The 24662-nt window shown below is 45.7% G+C and overlaps 1 protein-coding gene across 1 annotated transcript in view; it reads left to right on the plus strand.

Moving 5' to 3' along the window:
• Window positions 1-262: 262 nt before the first annotated feature.
• wds (WD repeat-containing protein wds) overlaps window positions 263-24662 on the plus strand; it is a 129818-nt gene continuing 105418 nt past the window's right edge. Inside the window, exons 1-3 of the mRNA XM_075678071.1 lie at window positions 263-289; window positions 3296-3391; window positions 11444-11540. Of these exons, the coding sequence (XP_075534186.1) occupies window positions 263-289; window positions 3296-3391; window positions 11444-11540 (220 nt within the window). The remainder of the gene's footprint in view (window positions 290-3295; window positions 3392-11443; window positions 11541-24662) is intronic.

Genomic DNA, 24662 nt, shown 5'->3' on the forward strand with positions numbered 1-24662 from the left:
TTATAAAGCAGTCAATCTAGTCAAGTAATTCAACGGTTTAAGCATCTCGGTTGGCCAATGCGGACCAAGCTGTACAGTAGTCATTTCCTCTGAGATCTATGCATGCAAGCATACGCTATTTTATTTCTGTGTACAAGAAGCGCTTAGGATCGCGAGTAAATGTGCAAGAACTTTATGCACCTGAATTTGTTGGCGCAAGCGTATACTAAACAAGAATATCGGCCGACGCTCCATTGCCTGCCGTATCTGCGTTCGCCCCAATATGGCGGTCACGAAGGCAGTGTCTCCAGTCTGTACGGCGGCGCGCTACATCGAAGCATCTTAGGGAGGATTCGATCGTAGCGCCACTTTCGGCATCGTGAAACAAACCACCCGGATGTTTGGTGCACTAGTCGCGTGACACCACGAGGCGAACTCCACGAGCTGTTCGAAGCAGTCCGTCTTGCAAACGGTCGCCTTGCAGCTGTTCGGACAAGTAACGCTTTTTGCAGGCATTCGCGCTTTCGCCACGAGCGCAGGGAACGACAGAAAGCCCGCGGTCGGAGCGGGACTGCGATGTGATCGCAGACCGACTTGCTTGCTATCCACCCCGGGCACGCTGAGGAACGCATTCTTCGCACGGGACTCGCCACTCGGTGAGTGTGTCAAGCGGAAAACGAGCGAGCCTTTCGGAGGCACCTGTGTGAATAACACGAGTCGTCGCCGACGCTGCTAGCGTGGCTTCACAGTGCGTGCAGTGTTTTGACTTGTAGCGATGAGCGCGTATTTTCGCCACTGCTCCTCTTGGGCCTCGTTAAATTTATAGTTTTCATTTGTTGGTGTGCAAACGTACTCCGCACATTACCAAGCGTGTTACAGCGATTACGGCACAACATTATACATGTAATATTTGCTAACCAATAATTCTTGTTGCAAAATTAAAGTACTCGAAGCGTAACGTTTTGCTAGAAACTCTCGACCTTGCGCCATTTTCGCTAAATAGGGACTCAGAATATGCATTGAAACGCATTGCTGTCAGCATTGTGCGAAACTGGAGTAAGCAAAGCTGGTAACTGCAGTTCATATCTTATTTGTTGACACCAGTGCTACGCTCACTTCAAGTTTGTCCCCTGAGGTTATTAAATAAACCATATTGGTAACTGTAGTTGTATGTCTCGAACTGAGGTAGCCGTCGCATAAACGGACAGCTTTTGGCCGGCCCAAACGCTGTTACTATAATTACGAATTTTGCAGTAGCTGTTGCATAGTGTATTTTTGTTGTTAGAGCGGTGACAACCTGGTACTGCGGCAAGCTTCACTTTGAAAAGTCGAGCTGCAAGTGAGGCTTGTCTGCATTCTGTGGTGCTATGGACAAAAACTACGGATGGAGACTCGCCAAAGCTCCATCCTGGACATTCTCCTTGGGAACCTGTTTTGTACTGCAGGCCACAACAAAATTGAAACGAAGGCCAAACTTGGGGCAGGAGCAGTACGACACATATAAAACACACTACTGAGGCCACAGAATTACCTGATTGGTTTGACCATATCATGTTTGAAGGGTAGCATCTACACTGAACAAAGTGCTAACAGTGCTTCTGTGTCATTAAAAAATGATTCAGCATCAACTTTTCCAGTTTACTATTGTTATGAGCAAGATATATTTTCCACCAGAAGTGGCTGTGACAGAAAAGCATGCTAGGCACGATAAATAATTGACTTGTCAGATGAATGAGCACAGAAAACGAGGCTTTCATTGTGGACAAGGCCCCTGTATGGGAGCCGAAACATCTTGTTTTCTTATGTTTTTGTTGGCCGTCCATTTTACCTTTGACTACACTGCAAAGCTGACAGGGGTCACGGCCTCTTGCAGTGCAATCAACACTGGTGATGGTTACTTGCCTTTCTTGCCAAGTACAACACAGGTATTGTTTTAGCACACAGCATGCTAAAGTGTTACAGCTGATTGGTATAGCTCCTCCAACACAGACCAGAAAATTGTAATTTGCGTGACTTGTGGTTTGATACCAATTTTGCAGGGCGTGTCTGGACGCATTTAGCGTAGCTAAGTTGACAGCTTGGGGAGCATATTGAAAACATTCAGTTTGTGAGCGCAAGTTTCTAAACATTTGGGGCCATATTTTGTAGGAATTATTTCCCTTTATGATTGGCTGTAGCCAGGATCAGCCATTTGATGAGTTACATGAAAATAATTAGAACAGAATCCTTGCATCCTGATGAATGTAGGCATGCTGATGGGCCACTGTAACTCTTGAGTTTGCTTGTATGTCACTGCTATGATGACTCCATTCCAGTTTTTATTTGCTACAGTCCAAGCAGCTGCATTTGCTTTGCATAGGGTTTGAAGTAACATTTACTGGGCATCCTATGCTTTCGAGCTGCCCTCCCTCTCTTGAGTGTAGCCCTGGCAAGGCTGTGCAAGTGCATGGGGAGGCCTCAAGGTTGCCAGAGCCCCTCGCTATGCCCAGGCAATGCCTCCTTTACTAGATGCCTGCCGCGTGAGCTGAGAAGCTGGTTCCTGCTCCTTTCCTCTTTACTCTTCCCCACCCCTGTTAACACGGGTCGGCTGCAAGCGCTAGCTGCAGTGGCCACTGCAAACATAAATCATGTAGCCCTGCCTCCGAGATTTTAGCGGCATCTGTTGCGATCCTGGAGGCACAGGACCCGCGGTCTCTCGTCAAGCCATTGGTCAAGCGCGCGTCAGCCTAGTAATCGTCACTTCCTCCGCAACAGGAAGTGGGTCGGCTGCGAGTGCCGTCTCTCCGCGATTACCCTGAACTGCGGGAACCTCCGCTCCAATGGGAAGACTAGCGACGCGGCAGGCATCTAGTAAAGGAGGCATTGGCCTAGGGCACAAGACAGTTGACCGCAATAGCTGCAAAAGATGTGGTCCTCCATTTTGCTACTAAACCCGCCTTGGTTGCTCAGTGGCTATGGTGTTAGGGTGCTGAGCATGAGGTCGCGGGATCGAATTCCGGCCACGGCGGCCGCATTTCGATGGAGGCGAAATGCGAAAACATTCGTGTACTTAGATTTAGGTGCACGTTAAAGAACCCCAGGTGGTCAAAATTTCCGGAGTCCTCCACCATGGCGTGCCTCATAATCAGAAATTGGTTTTGGCATGTAAAACTCCATAATTTAATTTTGCGGCTAAATTCCAATTAACCTTTGTCGTAACTGACACAAAATTGAACCCTTAGTTTGTTTTGGGTCTCTGAATTACTTCACCCAACAAGTGGCATACGTAGTGGGAAAGTGGATCACAGACCAAGGTGCCCATTGTTTTGTTCTGCAGGACAGGAGTGGCAGCCTACTCACAGAAACGGCGCAATCGAGCTCATCTAGTCTGGGGGGTTCCAAACCTGGGGACCCCTCGGCAGCTGCCAAACTGGTGAGACTGCTTCACAAGACACGCTGGGTCGCAGAAGAGATGTTTAGCTGTGGTGCACGCATGGTGAAAGCCATGCACTGCTTAAAATGAACTCTCTGCAAATCATGCTCTCATCAAATGCGTTCTAGCTTTACTGGCTGCTTATTGTCCGCTGGCTTCCCTTTGTTGGTGGTCAATGCACGACACTACTGCAAAACATAAAGCAAGGAGCACGAAGGGTGAGGGGAGAGGCCCAAAGTTGAGGGTTAATCACAGGGTGGTCGCACAACCTTAAACAGGTTGCCAACCGTCCTGGTCTGCTTTTCTGCACCTGACAAAGTTTTCTGAGCTGTGCCCTCGAATTTGCTGTGGAAAAGGTTGGCATGAGAAGCCTTTCATCAAGTGTTCCAGAGGTGTGCCATTGCCATTACTTGCAGTGTAAGGTGCGTATTAGCCTAACCAAACATAGTGTGACTGATCGCTTGTGGGAGCATGGGTAAAAAGTGAGCAAGACAAGGGCCCATGTTACTGTGAGACTCGATTCTCGGAGACAAGCATTCTAGGCAAGAGTGGTGACACCTCTTGGAAGACTTGCACGGGAAGCCTATTTTATCAAACAGAACAGAGACTGTTGTATAAGTGAGGTGTCCACCACACTGCATAACTCAGAATATGATTTATTGAGCACCCATCTTTGGTGTACGTGTAGTATGTTGTTCGTACGCACGTGTGACAAGACAGGCTGTCCCAGCTAACTTTAGCCAAGGTTTCAAATTATGCAGAAGCACTGTAGGAAGACAAATGCATGTTGCCGGCTATTGTAGGGAGCAACTCGTACTATTTTTGTGTTCTGCTTAATTGCATAATTAATCAAGACTAATTAACAAGCTTTGCATGTATATATCAACGAGGGCAGACTTCCTATAAGGAAGCTGTGCAACGCTCTAGGAATAAACATGCAAGTTAGCAGCTTTGAGCTTCCTGTTTATTATGCAATAATTTTTGTTGCATCTAAAGGAAGCTCGCAAAATACGAAAAAAAAAAAAAACGCAGTGCCCTTGCACTCTGTGAAGAAGGATGACCAGTGAAGCTGTGTATGTGGGCCCCTTAATTGCGAACTGAACCTGCCCCGCGCATCGGCCCGGTATTGCACTAACTTCGGGATCGGCCCACGTATGGGGAGTGCTTAATGCCTGCTTCACCTCCACTGTGGGTCGGCCCAGCATTGCACTATCTTTGGGATCGGACCACGTATGAAAAATTGTTGGTCTACGCTTGGATGCGACCCGCCAGATGATAGCCATAGACAGCTTCGCTGTAAAAAAATAAAAGCATCTGACATACCTGCTTGTGCACTGCAATGCTCTCAAATTTGCCATCTGTGAACGAACAGCGCATTTGGTGTCGTTTGTTGCCATGAAGGGATGACTGGCATAAATCGCACAACCAATGCCTTCATCGTGTCACTTTTTTAAGCACCAGGCTAAATGCACTGTTTGCTCATAACCACTGCGTCACGTGATTGTTTGAATACTTCGCAGGCGTTCTTTAAGACTACATAACAAGTGGGAAGCTCAGAGCTGCTGAAATGGATGTTTTTTATAGAATGCTTTACAACTTTCTTATTTAGTTTTGTCTTAAAGGAGTACTGACACCAAATTTTGTGCTTGAGATAACTTGCGAGATTGATTTATATTGACACACACCCATTGTCTACAAAATATCAATGGTGAATATAGCTTAACATATTTAAAATCATATTTTAAAGTATGTGTGCGCAGCAATTTGCAACACTGACATCAAAAGAATGGGTTTGTAAACCGTAGAGTTTCTCACTATGTTACCTGGAGGAAAATATGGTGTCACCATCTAAGTGAGCTTTTTAACGGGCACTGTGCCATCATGGGAATGACGATATATGGGTGTGTGAGGCTTGTGTTGGCTGGTGTTGTATGAGGCTTTGTCTAAAACGTGGCTATGGCTACACAGATAATGAATTGTTGTAATAAAATCTTGATAAAAGGTTTCCATTCACCCGTATTACATCGTTCAGTGAAGTTTACTCACCTGCAGTGTATAATCAAGCGAAGAAAAGCAAGAACAGACAACAAATTGTTCCAAAGCAAGCACGAGTCTTGTAATCTGTTGTCCAACTTTAGCGGCCCACTGGTACTTTTTGTTTCATATAATTTTGCATGCAATCACAAGTCCTCATAATTAAACAAAACATGCTTTTGTGTAATAATAAATTTAAAACGGCTTTTTACGTGCTGTTCTAGTAGCGACACAAAATGGTGCTGGCCAGGCACGTGTTCAAGATGTCCTGGCTCTTTGAAAGCAATTCAAATCCAAAGTCACCATATACCGGCATTCCCATGCATACAACTGTGCAGCAGCGCCGGATTCCAACTGTAGGTAATGTAGTGAGAAACTCTATGCTGTAAATAACCGCAAAATGCTATGTCACGAGTTTAGGTTGGCTACCATGCATGTGCTCTCCTTCTAGTTGTTGCTTGTAGTGGGGCGCTCTCCATGTCGCTGCAACAGTTTTTGTTGTGTCCAATGGAAGACTTGTTGCACTATCTGCTTGACTGTGCTGCACTGACCGTGCCGGAAGTGCGAGTGCAGCAGAATGCCGCTTGTGTACTGTGTCATGGGCTTGCGCAAACACATTCAGGGTTGGGTATAGTTGGGCACGCCACACTCGACAGCATGCAAGACCCAAGTCGCTGGGTGTGGCCAGGCCTGCGACATATCCGTATTTTTGCAGGCGACGCTAATGGCACCTGGATTCTAACGGTGGTTGCACTGGTAACAGAGAAGTGTTTGCTTAGTAATACTAGATGTTTCCATTATTCTTCACTTATAATATAAATTTTAAAAAATGACAGGTGTCATCTGAATAATTTGTAGTTGTTTAGAAAGTTTAATGGGTATCGAAAGCTCAATGACGCTTGCAAGGTGTTTTGCACAGCAGACAATCGATGGCATGTACTGTTGCTGTTGCCCGCTTGTTTTGTCCAGGTATCTCCTAAATGTGATCTTGTTCGTGTAATATATACTGCAAAATATTGCGGAAGTGCCCAGTTTTGCACAAGCGGCCAGTATTAACATTTCCAATATTTCAGAATTCCGAAAATTATATGTTAAGTGCCTACCTCCTCCAAAGTGCCAGCATCAGAAGAAATATTCACACCACTGCGGTCGCTACAAGACCACTATGGACGATGATGGGGATATTCGCTTCCATGCAGTGGAAAGGGAAAGACCAAGTGGGGTGAAGATAATGCAGAGTGGCAAGGAACAGTCCTTGAAAGAAAAGCCACTAGTCGTAGGGCTTTTGTGAGACACATCTTGATAGAGCATGCATGCAGCCGCTGTTCCCACACTTCTGTGCAATCCGCTAGCCGCACGATGCTCTCGTACACCATTGCCAGGAAGACCCAAGTCCTTGAGTCGCACCGCGCATCGGGAAAGAATGTGAGCAGCAGCTCTCAGCATTTCAAGATAGACAGAAAAAGAATCTAAGTGGGACTCCAAGTATGACACCCTAAAACACCAACTACGGCAAGCAGAAGATGAAGCGCAAGCTAACAGATGGCGGGATGTCTTCATTGAAGAGTTGGACGACACCTTCTTTGATTACCTTCAAACGGGACGAGGTGCTGGGTGCGCCGTCAGTAACCGGCTCCTAACAGAGGAAGCACTGGGAATTGCTCGAAACCTGAACCTTGGCAACTTCAAGGCCTCAAGCATATATGTCAACCGGTGGAAGAAGCGATTCAGTGTGAAAATGCGCATGTCCAGTCAGAAGGCACTGTACTGCAGAAGGCAAGTGCCCGTCCTCACTGCACGGAAGTGATGACGGGCACTTGCATAGCCGGAAGGCACTGAAGAGCCCATGGTCTGTTCTTATTTCTTATATATATTTCTTATTTGACATTTGGAAGTGGCTTGTGCATTCACTGTTAAACGTTGTTGCTGGCGCGTAGGCCAAGCGAAATCACAACATTAATCACACAAGCTTACGGCAAGTAAACTGCTTTATTATGACAGCCATCGATGTTTACAAGAAATAAAAGGCATGCAAGTGGTGTTTCAGAAGATATACGTGTAATGTGCATAAGCATTTGAAGCATGAGCCACTGAATGAAGAGCTATATGCAACCACATGGAGCTGTTGCTGTTGCTATCAAGGTATGGGGGCTTAAATTCATGCACTGTTGCAGTTGAAGATGTCGCACGACTTCATTCCCTATATTCACCAAAATGCAGCTCAATTTGAGCATAACCTTGTAACTTTCATGAGCGAGATTTCTGTCGCGACTGTTCGTGTTCTGGTCCACCACACTGCATACTCTCACTGGCTGTTACCCATTCCAGAAGTGTGCTATGATATAAAATTTCTCAGTGTTCAAACTGAATTTGCTTCTGAAGGTTCTAAAGAATAAAACAGTGGTGTTTTTCTGGGTGTATTTATTTGAATCATTACAAATAAACTGTACAATATAGAGGCTTCGCTGACGTTTTGATTACCGCTGCTGGCGGTGCGCTGTTGTCGTTTTGACAGTGTCAACGCTCCAAGGCTTGGAGGCAAGACACAGGCTTGGTGGGGTAGCACTGAGTTGCACAACTGCTGCATCGGTCGTATGGCCGCAGCCAATGACACCACAGCTAGCGTGTACATCATGGCCATGTGGCAGAGCTGGCGGGGCGGGGCCGGCGAGCAAGTACCTCGCTGCTCCGATCGTCCCATGTTTTTCTTCCTGGTTGAGATGCTGACCTCTTTTGTCGCTGACGGTGGCACAAAAATCTGCTACAATTCGTTTCTGACATGAAATAACTCGTAGAATAAAGTGACGTTGAAAGTGTGCTGGTTATAAACGTTGTGCGAAATAGTAAATCGTTGGTGTGATTTCAACTCGCAAGTGGTCAGCGCAGCTGCCGCTGCAATCGTCTATAAAGTGGCTCGCCTGGCTAGCCTGTTTTCTCATCGCTGCCTATGGCATTGAAAAAAAACTAATTGTATTGTCACTTATAAGCGACATAATTGTGCAAACGTTGATTGTGCTGATGAATATGGCTGCTTTATCACGAGCTGTTGACGCATTGCAAGGGCCATCGGCTCCGGATCTGACGGCCAGCTAGCTAGCCCCGTCCGCCTCGTACACTGGTATGCTGACACTACCACCAGCACCACCCTGAGTCCTAGCAGAGAAGTTTGAGTACGTTTACTCGCAGGCGCTACCAATACGCTAACACGAGAGACAGAGCACTTCGGTTACTCTGCTGCTTCCGTGGCCAACAAAAAGACTAGCACCATCCTTCAACTAGGCTCGACAACTCCCCGCTCGCAATGCTCTTGATGCTCTCGCAGCCTTCTTGGATACCCTCTCTCTACGCTTTTGAATTTTTTTGACTACCGCGTCGAGCAATGGCACAACTGGCGGCAGTCTTTCATTCATTGTGCGTTGCTTTGTTCGATTACTTAGGAGGCTATGACATTCTGGTGATTATTTTTTGCTTACACGCTCACTGCAGGTAGGACCATGACTCTTGCATTCGTTAATATTTTTTCATGTTGGTGCCATTGATGAGGTGACAGCTGCCACGGTAATGTGAGTGCTTTTCCGCCGCATTCTCCCCATGCACATGAAAAGAAGGGAAGACGAGATGGTCTCACACCGGATGACGTCGTTCCGCAATCAATATCTTCGACACAGTGTTTGTTGATGCAGCAGCTCGATTACCTGAGTGGAGGACCGTGACTTCTGCATTCATTAATATTTTTTCATGTTGGTGCCATTGATGAGGTGACAGCTGCCACGGTAATGTGAGTGCTTTTCTGCTGTGTTCTTCCTATGCACATGAAAAGAAGGGAAGACAAGATGGTCTCACACCGGATGACGTCGTTCCGCAATCAATATCTTTGACACAGTGTTTGGTGATGCAGCAGCTCGATTACCTGAGTGGAGGACCGTGACTTTTCCATTCGTCAATATTTTTCGTGTTGGTGCCATTGATGAGGTGACAGCTGCCACGATAATGTGAGTGCTTTTCTGCTGTGTTCTCCCAATGCACGCAAAAAGGGAAGACAAGATGATCTCGCACCAAGATGGTCTTCGACGCAGTGTTTGGCAATGCATTAGCTCGATTATGGGAGTGGAGGGAGCGGCAGTACATCATGGGACACACTGAAATGTACCCAACCCATATGGCTCTGCTACAAATAACAATGTTGCCTCAACCTTCGCCATGTGTGTCAACTCGCGGCCAGTGTGTCACGGCAAGTGTGATGTAATCATTGTTTCGAAGAAGTTAGGCGAAGTGTGCGTTGCATATGAGTGTCTGGCCTTGCACAGGTTGCCACAACTCTTCCTCTGGCCTAAAAGAAAGCAAGGTATTATGACGAAAAGTTTATCTGAAGAAACAAAAGCAGGGCGCTATTTTGTAGTGTTGCCTTCCATTTGATTCTTAGTTGACTGACTCCCAGCTGGTCCTGTTGATAACGTGGACGGAGCCTAGTCCTGACCACTGACATAGCACAAGAAGTCATTAGCATTGGAAAAGGCATTGCTACAAGACAGCACCCCAGTGCTCGCGAAGAAAGAGAACTGTTGTTTACCTTGTACGTCATAGAGCCCTGATCCAACATACCCTCCTGTCACTTGTGCACCGCTTCCATGGAAATCTGTAGAACTCCACCTTTGGCAAATTCTCAGTGGTGCTTCTGTAATTGTTGTGGCAGTTGTTCACACAACAGTACACTGATGAGCACCTCTTTGGCTGTATGTTGCAGTTTTCATTGGGTCGCGCTGTGTTGAAAATCTCTTCCACGGTGGTCTTCTGCACGCACCTTGAACGGATGCTGTGGGCTGCCACTCGCCGTAGATAGCGCCACTTGTCCTACTTGGAGCAGCAGGGCACGAGGCAGATATTGTTTCCCAGCAATCGCCATTTCGCCTGGCTTGCTAGTTCGCCACCGTCGGTGTCAAGCGGCAGAAGTGGACAGTTTGTGCGCACCGCTGGACGCTCAGAATGGACCCCACTGAAGTGCAGCCAGTTTTGCTTGCTTCATTTTGAGCATGCCTGCTATAAACAAAACCTGCCGAGCTTAGTGCAGTCCGATGATCTTCCACCAGGACTAAGTACCCCAAGTCCGGTGCTGTGCAGACTATTTACCCTGCCTTGTGTTCTGCTCTGGAATATATTTATTCCCAAAGTGCCCATGACGACAGGTTCGCACTACTTGCAGCTGCACGTACTCATATTGATAGCCATCTCTGGCTGCAATTTTCGAGTCTCTGCTTTGTAGCGGGTCAAATCGAAAGTAGTTGGCCACGTCCAACACGACGGCGACTTCCGTCTGCAGGAAATCGTCACCACTGGACGACTAAAGCGAGGACGATGATGATGACGAGGACATCTCAAAGCACGTAACTAGCAACACGAAGCTCGCGCGCCAGCGTGCTCATCTTTTTTGTGGTCATGTGTCCAGCTGTGTTTACAAACCTAATGTCCACTCTTGTTGCTCTCTGAAAATGAAACTTGGGCTGGTTGCTACTAACAAGACTCCAAATAATTACCTGTTGTGCTGTGAAGCAAATGAGGTTTTATGCTGTAATTACGGAGTCATTAGCTACTTATTACAACAGAAAAAACAAGATGGAAAATTTTGGTGTCAGTACTCTTTTGAAGCTAATAGTTAACAATGGCTAATTATGCAAGTAAACAGAATAAAAAAAATAGTGCAAGTTGCTGCACACAATAGCCAGGAGCATGCATTTGGTTGTGTCCTCCTGCAGTGCTTTGACATATTTTTAAACCTTGGTCAAAGTTAGCTGGGACCTTCTCGCTATTTAGTAACAGTTGTGAATTGTTTCACTAATTCACCTCGTCAGAAATGCTGAAGCGATTGCACATAATGAGAAAATTTCTTTACACTGTGAAAGGTATCGCTAAAGCTGGATGGCTAGAATTAAGTTCAGAGACTTCTTTTGTAGAATTGGACAATTCACGAGAATGTGCTACTGCCATGTGGCATTTGTGATGAGACTGCATTCTGTTTTGCAGAAACCCAATTACTCCCTGAAGTTTACACTTGCTGGCCACACCAAAGCTGTCTCTTCAGTGAAGTTCAGCCCCAATGGAGAGTGGCTTGCCAGTTCTTGTGAGTTTCTAAGGAATGACACTGTTGTGTCAAAGGCATTGGCATCTCTTTTGCTGTCTTTCACTGACAGACAAGTGATCGCTATGGTGCAGAATACTGGGTGATCATTTTTAAGTTTTACGGTATTTTTAAAAATCGGCTGTTGCAGATACCAAACACAATTCTAGTCCTTGAGCTGGATTATTCAGAGAGGCAGACATTACTTACATGAGAAATTGAAACACATATTTAACTAATTGAGAAAGTGCACTAATTAACTTCATTAGTTACTTAACAGCATATATTGCAGTTTACTAATTGCAGTCTGTGAGTGTGCAAGGCGTATCCACTTAGAATGAATTTCCAGAATGACTCCAATTTGGAGATATGCACCATCAAACTTGCTGTAAGAATGCAGTCTCGTTACACTTACTTTTTTAACAAAATGCTCTCGTGCATTGAGGCACAAAAGCAACTGGGGTGCCAATGCAGTCTCGTTCCACTTACTTTTTTAACAAAACGCTCTCGTGCATTGAAGCAAAAAAGCAACTGGGGCGCTCATGTATTGTCCCACATTTTGAGAAATCTCTCGAAACTGGTGCCATCCTGGAGGTTTATTTCAAGTGGATACATCTTGCAAACTCCGTGGCTACAATTCATAACTTGCAATATGTGCCATAAAGTAATTGATTGAGAAGTTAATTAGTGAATTTGTGTTAATTTGTTGAATATGGGTTTTGATTGCTTGTGCTAGTAATGTACGTCTTTTCGAATAATCCAGCTCAAGGACAAGAATTATGCTATCTGCCACAGGGGTTCTTTAAAAATTCCAGAAATTAAATATCACACTGTATAATCCGTTGCATGGCATTCATTTAACAGCTTCACATGTAGGTTGGTTATCTTTCTTGCACTACCCATCCTTGGCCAGTCCCCCAGAATTTGCATATCAATTGTTGCTGGTGCTGTGTGCCTCATCATCGGCATTGTTCCCTCGTGACATTGCCACATCCATGCGAGACAGAATTGTATTTAGTGAACTGCTTGTGTTAAACTTTGTTTCAAGGGACAATAATGGCAAATATTAAGTCAAGCTAAAGGGATAGATTAGTGCTAGAGAATGTCTGAGGTGTCAGTATTATTGCGAACAGAGCTTTAGTTACCGATAAATTGGTGCAAATAAGGATGCGATTAGAGACTTCCCTGGGTCATTCAAGTATTAGACCGAAGACGTAGGCACTCCTTCTTATTTTTCTGTCAGAAAGTGACAGATTAATGCTCGACAATGTCTGAGGTGTCAATATTATTGTGAACAGAGCTTTAGTTATTGATAAATCGAGGTAGATTTAGGACATGATTTGAGACTCCCCCGGGACATTCAAGTACTAGCCCAATGATGTAGGCATGCCTCATTATAATTCTGTGACCAGTACTAAACCACCCATAATAAAAAGAGAATTTCATTGCATTATAAGACGGAATAAAATGCTTCTTGTCTACTTATATTCAATTTTTAGAAGAGAGAACTCATTGACGTTACCTTGACAACGACATGGGTGGTCGAAAGCGTTCGTTTTCGCTCGACTCCACGCCGCCCGTGCTTTCGACTTTCAGTAGCTTCGTTATCGTGTAGGGCAGCGCTGGTTCTGCTGGCTCAGGAAGCCCACATAAACTGCAAGTAGCAGAGAACGCCACGTCCATGTGAGGTCATGGGATGCCTGAACAGTCTATGCCACTTGACCGAGAGCAGCTGCAGCAGCGAAGCCAGCATGGAGAAACCGAGGCTTGGCCTCGGTTTCTCCATGGCTGCGCGTTTGTGTTTTGCGTGAAAAACGTGGCGCCGTCTGTCAGCCGCCGTTTTACTCGCCGACGGCAGTAAAGGGCAGTGATGGCGTATGCAGTGTCACCACTCCCCGCTCGAGGGCAGGCGATTTGAATTTTGCTAAAGGTATGCGGTTCCTTCAGGCATGATTTTCTCCTAAACTAAGTCTTTTTTAGCATGAAACAAGCAATGCGAGCATTCTGTAATGGTATTTTAATAGTTCACGTTAACTTAATATTTGCGTTTAGTGTCTTTTTCACATACAGTGCAACATGTTACATTTGCCTAACTTTTATGTACAAAATAAATTGTCACTTTTTATTTTTTGTGATTCAAGATGGGGTCTGATTAATAAGGTTGATTTTTAATCTTCATCTCCGCCCTACTACCGCTTTCCTAATGCATTTGAAGCTAGGCTTGCTTTGTCGATCCTTTCTATTATGCTTAAGTCGTACTAGTCCATAGTATCGCCATGGCTGCCCAGCAAAGTGTTGATGCAACGAAATCGCTGCATAATAATACCTGTGCATGCGTGCATGAGAGAGCAGCAGCCCACATTGAAAAACGTAACAAATTTATTTGTGTTTCAGCCAGGGATCACACATGCACACGCCAAGTGCTTTCATGAAATGCATTCAGAGGTTTTTTAATCCAGAGAAGATGAGATGAATTAATTTCTTATTCATCACTTTCCATCTAGTCGTACATTTGAAAATCACACAATACAGTAATAAGACAAGTAATTATCTATTTATGCTAATTAACTTTTTAGCCATAAGAGCCATGCAATTGATTCCAGTGGAGGGCTCGAAGTGCGCCATCTGATGAGCATATAACCGTTTCCAGAGATGCAAGATGTAGACGCTGCTAATTTTTATAGCGCGATGAATTCCTGGCAATTTCACACAGAAATCATGGCAGTTGCACTCGTGCGCTGTTCAGTTCCGCTTTTCTGTGTGAAACCTGCCGTCTTTGCTCAGTGGCTATGGTGTTGTGCTGCCGAGCACGAGGTCATGGGGTCGAATTCCGGCCACGGCGGCCGCATTTTGATGGGGGCGATCGCAATTAAGGCTTCCCAAACTGATCTTCAAATCGGAATGAAGGGCGTCCAAACACTTATCGAGAATACGCTTGCATCACTCAGACTGTAAAGCAAAAGTTGAAAAATGTGAAGCAACTGTTAGTACGGTTCAAAAGCAAGCCACACAATTATACAGTAATATGGACGACTCAGAAAACAGAAGCCACCGTAACAACATTGTGATGTAGGGTATCCCAAAAAATAACACTGAAGGCCCCACATCTTTGAGGAAATACGTTGAGATCGAAATCTTTAACCATTTGCTGAAAGTAAAAGTAAAGAGCGTGGAGTGCGTCCATCGCGTTGGCAAAAGATCAACTAATCGGTACCATCCCGTCATATTACGGTTTTATTATGTTGCCGAAAAAATGGCAGTTCTGCGCAGCTGTTCAAAGCTCAAAGGCACAAATATATCGAGATAAGATTTTTTATTCACAGTTCGTGAAACTCTCAGGAAATTATGGGAACCCTCAAAACCTAACCGAGAGGGTGGTGATAAGGTTGTGCTTCTTTTCAATAAACTGAAAATAAATTACATGCTGTACGCATGGGATAAGCACATGGGAAAGAGGGTACCTCTGAAGCCGGCACGTTCCGAGATGGCTAGCCACGAGGGTAAAAGTTCAAGTGCATGATGCTGGAAAGTATGCCACTGTTTTCTTTGTTGTGTTTCAATGCTAGAAGCATAGTGAAGAAAGTGGATAAAGCAGAGGAAATTTTACTGGCTTACGCACCTGGTATTTTTGTGATTACTGAGACGTGGCATCATACCGGTATCCACAATTCAGAAATAATTCTAGAAGGCCGCATTCACAAAGACTGTGATAGCCGTGGAGGCGGAGTAGCCATCGCTATAAAGGATGGTCTGACGTTCCAAGAGGAACAGCACACACCTAACCACGAGAGTCTCTGGTGCACTGTCACATTTCAGGCCACACCTCTACTAATAGGTGGAGGATACAGACGACCTGGGGCACCTGAAGCTTACCTTAAGGAATTGCACAACTACCTCCTCAAGAAAATGCATGATCGGACGAAGCTAGTACTTGTTGGTGATTTCAACTTGGCAGGAATAGACTGACCCGCCGTGGTTGCTTAGTGGCTATGGTGTTGGGCTGCTGAGCACGAGGTCGCGGGATCGAATCCCGGCCACGGCGGCCGCATTTCGATGGGGGCGAAATGCGAAAACACCCGTGTGCTTAGATTTAGGTGCACGTTAAAGAACCCCAGGTGGTCAAAATTTCCGGAGTCCTCCACTACGGCGTGCCTCATAATCAGAAAGTGGTTTTGGCACGTAAAACCCCAAATATTAAATTAAATTAAGGAATAGACTGGGATAACCTAACCGCTAGCTATAGGGAGGCAAACAGCTGCAAGCTACTTTTTGATACCGTGCTAAACTTTTCCTTATCTCAACGTGTAAAGCAAGTGACATACGTTCAAGGGCTTGTTTCTAATATCTAAGACCTTGCTTTGATTTCCAGCTCAATAGATGAAGTTATGGTGGAAGATAGAATCTCTGACCATAATCTGATTCTAATTCAATTTCCTGATCTCAGCCTGGTAAAAAGTTCCACTGAAAATGCACATATATTGTGGGGATGCGTGATTATTGCAGAGCAAACGAAAACATTATTGATTACCTGGAAATGAAGTTAGACGGTTTTTACGCTGAACCTTCCAATGATGTTGACAACTGGTGGCTAAAATTTAAAGCTGCAATTTTCACTGTGAAAAATCTTGCATTCTTACGAAACGTAAGTGGACAAAACAAAGAAACTCCTTGGATAACACACGAAATTATTCATATGAAACTGAAGCTGAAAAGAATGCAGAAGTGTAAATGCAATCCAGCTGTAATAAATTAGTACTACCAAGAATTTAAAAGCATGTTGCGCCAAGCAAGAAATAACTTTTTTTTTCAAACACCTTAACAGATTTTATGACAATCCAACCGAGAAAATTTCAATGTTCCTAGCTAAGCCAGACAGTCCTATCTGTAAGATGGAAATCAACTGAATTGTTACTGAAAATAGGCATGCAATAGTTAACTGATTCAATTCCTTTTTTCAATCTGTATTCACTCAAGCATGCCCAGTTCAAGGACTGCATGTTGAATGTGACTCAGCCATGCTGGAAATCTAGATAAGTGAACAAGGCATCTTGAACTTGCTCTTACAACTGGATGTTAAGAAATCCCCGGGTCCTGGTAAAATCGCAAATGTGTTTCTCAGATGTTATGAAGAACAACTTACCTCTTTTTTGTTTAAAATATTTATGCTTTCACTGAAAAATGGTGCACTTCCGACAGATTGGCTGCGTGCTAGAATAATCTTGATTCATAAAAGTGGTAACAAATTTATTGTGGAAACGTATCGACCCATCTTATTAACTACTTGTTGTGAATTAATGGACCATATCCTCAACAAAGCTATCGTAGATTACCTAGAATCTAGCAATATGCTGTACCCTAAACGGCCCTGTTTCCATAGAGGGCTGTCCACAGTAATGCAACTTGCAGAAATAACACGTGACTTCGCTGACATAATTGATTCTAAACTTCAAGCTGACGCATTATTCGACTTTGCGAAAGCATTCGATCGCATGCCTCATTCTAAATTAATGGCCAAGCTTGCACCGATTGGCATTAGCAGCAAAGTGATAGCATGGATCTCGGCTTACTTAACAAACCACAACCGGTATGTAATTTTAAACAATGTAGATTCCGACTGCCTAAATGTTTTGTCCGGTGAAGCCCAAGGGTCTGTTTGAGGACCATCATTATTTCATATTTACGTTGACATCTCTTCTTGTGCAGAATCAGGTGTAACATTGCAACTTTTCGCAGATGACTGTGTCATTTATACTACAATGCGCAGTATTGATGACCAATTAAAGCTTAATTCTTCTTTACAAAACATTGCCCAATGGTGCGATATGTGGGGGATGGAAATAAATGTCTAAAACAGCGTTCATCAGCCTAACCAAGAAAAACGACCTTCATCATTTGCATACAATCTTAAAGGCTTGACTATTGCACAAGTTGGCAAAGTAACATACTTGGGTGCCACATTCTCACAAGACTTAAAATGGGATAATCACATTACCAATGCATGTGTCAAGGCATTTAAACAATTAGGGTTGCTGTGCAGAAAATTGAGCGAAGCACCTCCAGCCGTTAAACTGCCTATAAAACCCTGGTCAGACCTATTATAGAGTACAGAAGTATAGTGTGGGCTCCTCATAAAAAAAAAAAAGTTTGCGACAAACTTGAAAGATTATGAAATAGGGCTGTGAAGTTTATCTATTCATAATATTCTTGGTACGACAGCACAACGGACATGTGCAATGAAGCTCACCTTACAACTCTGTCTTGTTGGTGTCATGTTGCTTCTATGAAGTTTTTTTTACCTTCTCTTTTATGGTCACATTAAAATCATTTAAGACAAATATATTCATCCGCCGCTCTAGTAGTACAAACCATGATAAATGGATCGAACCATCAGCGTGCATTGCAATATGTTTAAATATTCCTATTTCCCTCATGCTGTGAACGCTTGGAACACGATACCAAGCGAAGCTGTAAATAATCCAAATCTAGATCGGTTTTGTGCATTTGTGGAGCATCTAATGGAGCCTGTATAGCAACTTGTTGTAAAACTGCAGAAAGTATCTCGTAGTGTTCTGTTGTACTGTTTTTGTTTGTACATCTCTTTTCTCATTTGTAGCATGCAGTTTCTAATGGTAGATTTGTTTTTTCTCGTGTACACGAAGGTTAATTATCTAAGTAATATACTATTGATGTACTTGCTATATAAAAAGTTCCCATCTTCCTCATATCATCCCTTTTTGTTTTTCTTGGAACTTGTATCTTATTAGGTGCCTGTGATGTTGTATGCCCGCTACCTGTATGGGTCTGCAGAAGACCTACAGTATGTATAAACAAAATGTGAAAACACCCATGTACTTAGATTTAGGTGCACGTTAAAGAACACCAGGTGGTCCAAATTTTCGGAGCCCCTGCTATGGCGTGTCTCATAATTAGATTGTGGTTTTGCCATGTAAAACCCCGTAATTTAATTTAATTAATTTCTATGTGAAATTAGCCGGAATTCATTGTGCTGTAAAAATTAGCAGTGTCTACATCTTGCATTTCTGGAAATGGTTATAAGCTCATTGGATGGTGGACTTGGTCTTCTACTTGGATCAATTGCATGACTCTTTTGGATAAAAAGTTAATTAGAATAATTACATATCGAGTGATTTTCAAATGTATGACTCTGTGGTTAAAGCAGTCAAAATAATCTCCTAATTATCTCACCTTCCCTCGTTTTAAGAAAGTTAAAACACATTTCGACATGGTATAGTTGGCTCCTGTGGTATCCTGGACCACGTGCCCACTAGTAGAATAGCGTGTGATGGTCAAAGGTTGACAAAACGCATGGTGGGTGGTGGGAGATCCTGCATTATTTGTACTTTTGTGTATGACCCAGGCCCTGTCCTACACTGTTTTGAACAGCAGCCCGAACATGCCCGAACAGCCGCAGGCTGTTCGGGCATGTCCAAAGGGGGAGAGCACTCTAGAATTCCTCCTCTGGACTCGGCTGCCTATTTGTTATAAGTGCAATCTGTAAACACGTACTTAGTAGTGGCAGATATTGCTTTATAAACTCATTTCAAAAATTTTAATTGTCTAGTGATGTTGCGTAGGGTAAAAATGTTATTAACCTAGGCTTTGCTCAAAGAATGTGCCACATCCACAATTGTTCAACTGCATATTTTAACAGCATGTTGCAGTTTCATTAATGAAGTTTTACATGTACTTCTGAGGTGACAACAGGCAATACTGATGACATGTGCTGGTAGCATTGTTGGTGAATTGAGAGGTCTGTAATGCTTGTTGTGAGGCACTGGTGATAAGGGTGGCCATCAGTTTGCAATGCTGATTCACTTTTGCAGTGTACAGTTTAATTTTCGTAACATGGTTAGCTGTCTGCTGCCTTGGCCATGTGTTTGTAATGATAGCTGTCATATTTTGATCATTGAATAGATTGTCTCATTATCATTGCACCCTTCGTCGTGAAGCACATCACTTAAAGGGACACTAAAGGTAAATACTAAGTTGACGTGGACTGTTCAAATACCACTCCAGAAACTTCACAATGCTTGTTTTGTGTTAAGAAAAGACTTAGTTTACGAGAAAATTGCATTTTAAGGGTCCAAATACCTTTACTGCAATTCAACCTTCCCACCGCCCAACCGGAGGAGTGGTGACGTTGCATATGCCATCACCGCTCTTTGCTGCCGTCGGTGAGGAAACGGCGCCTGGTAGACAGCGGTACCGAGCGCAGACAGAGCGGTGGATTCACCGCTGCAGCTGCTTTTTGGTCAAATGGCATAGACTAACTAATTTCCTGCACGGAACTAATTTCCCGCACAAACTGTATTTCTCCCTCCCTGCATCGAGTCGCCGGGATGCCCCCCAATTCACCCCCCAAGTGGTGGCTCTCGGGTGCCCTCTCCACCCGAGCTCTTCTGCTCAGGGCTTTGTCACCGCGGCAGGTGCTCACAGACCCGCAACGAGTTGGTTATGTGGCACCTTTGCTCCAGCGACTTCTCATTTTCGTGCTTGGACTGCTACCCTATCAATCCTGGTGTTAGCTATCAATTAGTGAGCCTTTGCCCATAAGTGCTGTGACTGTCGCACTGTGCTGCCTCTCAGCATAACTAGCACCCAACTCGGTTTCAGCATGGCATCAAAGCAAACCCTTTCACGACCCTCATTCTTGCTATACCCCCTGGCTATGGACTTGTCCTTCGAAGCAAACGACCTTGAGAGCACGAGGTAGGTTCGCCTTTGCGACCCTCTGCTTTAGGCCACCATGAGCGTTGCCTTCCTTGGAGCGCCCTAGGTGATGTCGACCACTCGGATGGGTACATTAGTCGTATAGCCATGCCAGTTACGAGTTTTCTCGGCTGTTTGAGATGTGCGGGTTGCCTACTAGCCTCCCTGACGTGCCGTCTCCACTCGCTTGCCCCTCTTTGTCCCGAGTGCAGTCGTGCCACATCGGAGCCACCCCGCTTAGATGCTGGAGTGAATACGCTTGTTGGCCTTGCTTTATCCCGAGCGTCATTCGCTCTGCCATGTGCCACATTGAAGCCACCCTGCTCTGCCAGTTTGTTGGTGGGCCTTGCCCCTAGCACAGGCTAGTGTCCCCCATGTCGCACTGGAGCCACCATGTTTAGGAGATTTGTGCAGTTTGGGTGTCCGAGGTGCCACATCAGAGCCACCCTGCTTACATGCTGGTGCACACATGCTCGCTGATGTCTTTGTCCAGAGTGCAGTTAGATGTCCGGTGTACTGCAGCTGAGCCTTCCTGCCTTGCTGTTGAGGCAAAACCGCTCTCCTTGTCCCGAGCACAGCTGGTAGACAATGTTGAGTGCAAGCCATATTGCTCAACCGACAATGTCGCTGCACTTTTCACCTGCTGCTTGCTTCATACACAGCTGAGCGGCATTTTTTATGTGCGTGAGCTGCCCAGCTCTGCTGATTATTTGTTTGCTGATTGTGTGAGGCCTTATGCACCTGTCTGAGTGGCAACCTAGCTCTCCTCCATTCCGTTTACTGGGCCCTTAAGATAGAGCGAACCTTGGCAGACTAACCACCACGTGGTCCCTTTTCTTTTTCTCTCCAGAAGTTTGCTTTGGCGAAGGAGTGCTGTTTTTCCTAGAGATGTACAATCCAGCTTATGCACTTCTGCGAACTATCGGGCCACCTCACACACTGGATGTTGACACTGCAGTGGTACAACTTCGTTGTGCGCTACTGGAAAGGGAGTTCAAACGTGGTGGCATAAGCCTTGCTGCACGCCCCTGTTTTGGTGTCTGGCCCTCTTGTCCACCACTCCCGTGAGCATTCACACCAAGTAGAGACCGGAGCCTCAGTCTCCTATGGCTCTGAAGGCCCAAAACCATTGCATTCGGTAGAGACCATAGCTTCAGTCTCCAATAGCTCTAAAGGTGCGAAACCCTTGCACACGGTAGAGACCGTAGCCTCAGTCTCCAATAACTCTAAAGGCGTGAAACCCACGCACTCAATAGAGACCATAGGCTCACTCTCCAATGGCTTGAAACCCATGCACTCAATAGAGACCGTGGCCTCAGTCTCCAATGGCTCTAAAGGCACGAAATTCTTGCACTTGGTAGAGGCCGAAGCCTCAGACTCCAATGGCCCTAAAGGCCTGAAAGCCACACACACTCGGTAGAGACGGGAGCCTCAGTCTCCAATAGCCCTAAAGGTGCGAAACCCTCACACTCGGTAGAGCCCATAGCCTCAGTCTTCAATGGCTCTAAAGGCGCGAAACCCATGTACTCGGTAGAGACCATAGCCTCAGTCTCCAATGGCTCTAAAGGTGCGAAACCCTCACGCTTGGTAGAAACCATAGCCTCAGTCTTCAATGGCTCTAAAGGCGTGAAACTCTCACGCTTGGTAGAGACCAAAGCCTCAGTCTCCAATGGCTCTAAAGGCGTGAAACCCATCCACTCAATAGAGACCATAGCCTCACTCTCCAGTGACTCTAAAACTGCGAAACCCTCGCACTCGGTAGAAACCATCGCCTCAGTCTCCAATTAAAGGCGCGAAGCCCTCATGCTCTGTAGAGACCATAGCCTCAGTCTTCAATGGCTCTAAAGGTGCGAAACCCATGCACTTGGTAGAGACCGTAGCCTCAGTCTCCAATGGCTCTAAAGGTGCGAAACCCTCACACTCGGTAGAGCCCATAGCCTCAGTCTTCAATGGCTCTAAAGGCGCGAAACCCATGCACTCGGTAGAGACCATAGCCTCAGTCTCCAATGGCTCTAAAGGTGCGAAACCCTCACGCTTGGTAGAAACCATAGCCTCAGTCTTCAATGGCTCTAAAGGCGTGAAACTCTCACGCTTGGTAGAGACCAAAGCCTCAGTCTCCAATGGCTCTAAAGGCGTGAAACCCATCCACTCAGTAGAGATCATAGCCTCAATCTCCAGTGACTCTAAAGGTGCGAAACCCTCGCACTCGGTAGAAACCATACCCTCAGTCTCCAATTAAAGGCGCGAAGCCCTCATGCTCGGTAGAGACCATAGCCTCAGTCTTCAATGGCTCTAAAGGTGCGAAACCCATGCACTTGGTAGAGACCGTAGCCTCAGTCTCCAATGGCTCTATAGGTGCGAAACCCTCACGCTTGGTAGAAACCATAGCCTCAGTCTTCAATGGCTCTAAAGCCGCGAAACCCATGCACTCGGTAGAGACCGTGGTCTGTCTCCAATGGCTCTAAAGGTGCAAAACCCTCGCGCTTGGTAGAAACCATAGCCTCAGTCTTCAATGGCTCTAAAGGTGTGAATCCCTCGCACTGGGTATAGACCGTAGCTGCAGTCTCTAATGGCTCTAAAGGTGCGAAACCCTCACGCTTGGTAGAAACCATAGCCTCAATCTCCAATGGCCCTAAAGGCGTGAAACTCTCACGCTTGGTAGAGACCAAAGCCTCAGTCTCCAATGGCTCTAAAGGCGCGAAACCCATTCACTCAGTAGAGACCATAGCCTCATTATCCAGTGACTCTAAAGGTGCGAAACCCTCGCACTCGGTAGAAACCATAGCCTCAGTCTCCAATTAAAGGCGCGAAGCCCTCATGCTCGGTAGAGACCATAGCCTCAGTCTTCAATGGCTCTAAAGGTGCGAAACCCATGCACTTGGTTGAGACCGTAGCCTCAGTCTCCAATGGCTCTATAGGTGCGAAACCCTCACGCTTGGTAGAAACCATAGCCTCAGTCTTCAATGGATCTAAAGGTGCGAAACCCATGCACTTGGTAGAGACCGTAGTCTCAGTCTCCAATGGCTCTATAGGTGCGAAACCCCCCGCAGGGGCGTCTGCATCAGCAGGCGTTTGGTGTGTTGCGACACCACGTACCCGAGCACACGAGGGTTGGACCCTCCCGCGTGTAGCCGTGCGCGGCTTAGCCGTGTCTGGGGAAAAGGGGATCCTGGGGGTTGAGCCGAAGCTGGGTGTTTGGACCTTTAAGGCCCCCCGGCGGAGGCAACACACCTCTTCGGCCTCGGCTTCACATAGACGGCACCCCCGGACTGACCCACCCGGGGGAAATCGGCAGTCGCCTTTTCCTGTCCTCCTCTCCAATCTGCGTCTTTCTGTCTCGCCTTTTTCATCTTTCCTGTCTTCTCATCTCTTCTACTCACTTCCTAGTTTCCCGGCGGCAAGGGTTAACCTTGTGTAGCTGGCCAGCCTTGGTTATGCTGTATTTGGTTATAGCAGCGATGTACGGCTGGCGTTGGCAGGGTTTCTCTAGCAGGAACTCCTGTCACGTCCCCCTGTTGGGCTCCATGGTGGGTGGTCGGCATCGCTGCCGAAAACCCTACTGTACTCATGGAAAACGCTTTTCCTAAACTCCCTGATCGCCCTCACAAACGAGGGCGCACCGAAGATCTCTTTCAGTTTTCCGGACGACAAGTCCAGAACTTTCCTAAATATCATGTGATACACTCAGAAAACCCAGACAAACTAGTGCGTAACATTTCACCGTTCCTTGTTTCGAAGTCTTTAACTGAAGTTTTTGGAACAGGATATAAGGCGTCGAGAATTACAAGTGGTGATCTTCTCTTGGAGCTCCACGATAAGAAACAGTATGAGAAACTGCCGAAACTTGTCTCATTTGGGGAGACCCAAATAACAGTAACTCTGCACCGTACGATGAACACCACCCGCGGCGTTGTCTCGGACGATGACATGCTAGAGCTCACTGAAGCTGAACTCTTGGAGGGCTTTAGCGAACAGAATGTCATAAATGTTAAGCGAATTAAGATGAGGCGTGATGGAAAAGAGATCAAGACTAAACACCTGATACTCACTTTCGGTTCAAGTGTCCTCCCCGAGTCCATCGAGGCCGGTTATGTCAAACTTCGTGTTAGGCCATACGTGCCCAATCCTCTTAGATGCTTTAAGTGCCAAAGGTTCGGCCACAGTTCACAGAACTGTCGAGGCCGGCTGACATGTGCTAAGTGCAGTGACAATGAACATTCCTCCGAAACATGCCAGAACACTCCACATTGTGTAAACTGTGATGGCGAGCATGCCGCATACTCGCGGTCCTGCCCGTCCTGGAAAAGAGAAAAGGAAATTGTGACAATCAAAGTCAAAGAAAACATATCTTTCAAGGAGGCACGTAGGCGGGTGTCATACCTGTCTAAGAGCAGC

The sequence above is a fragment of the Dermacentor variabilis genome, unplaced genomic scaffold (genome assembly GCF_050947875.1).
Source record: "Dermacentor variabilis isolate Ectoservices unplaced genomic scaffold, ASM5094787v1 scaffold_15, whole genome shotgun sequence".
NCBI lineage: Eukaryota > Metazoa > Arthropoda > Arachnida > Ixodida > Ixodidae > Dermacentor > Dermacentor variabilis.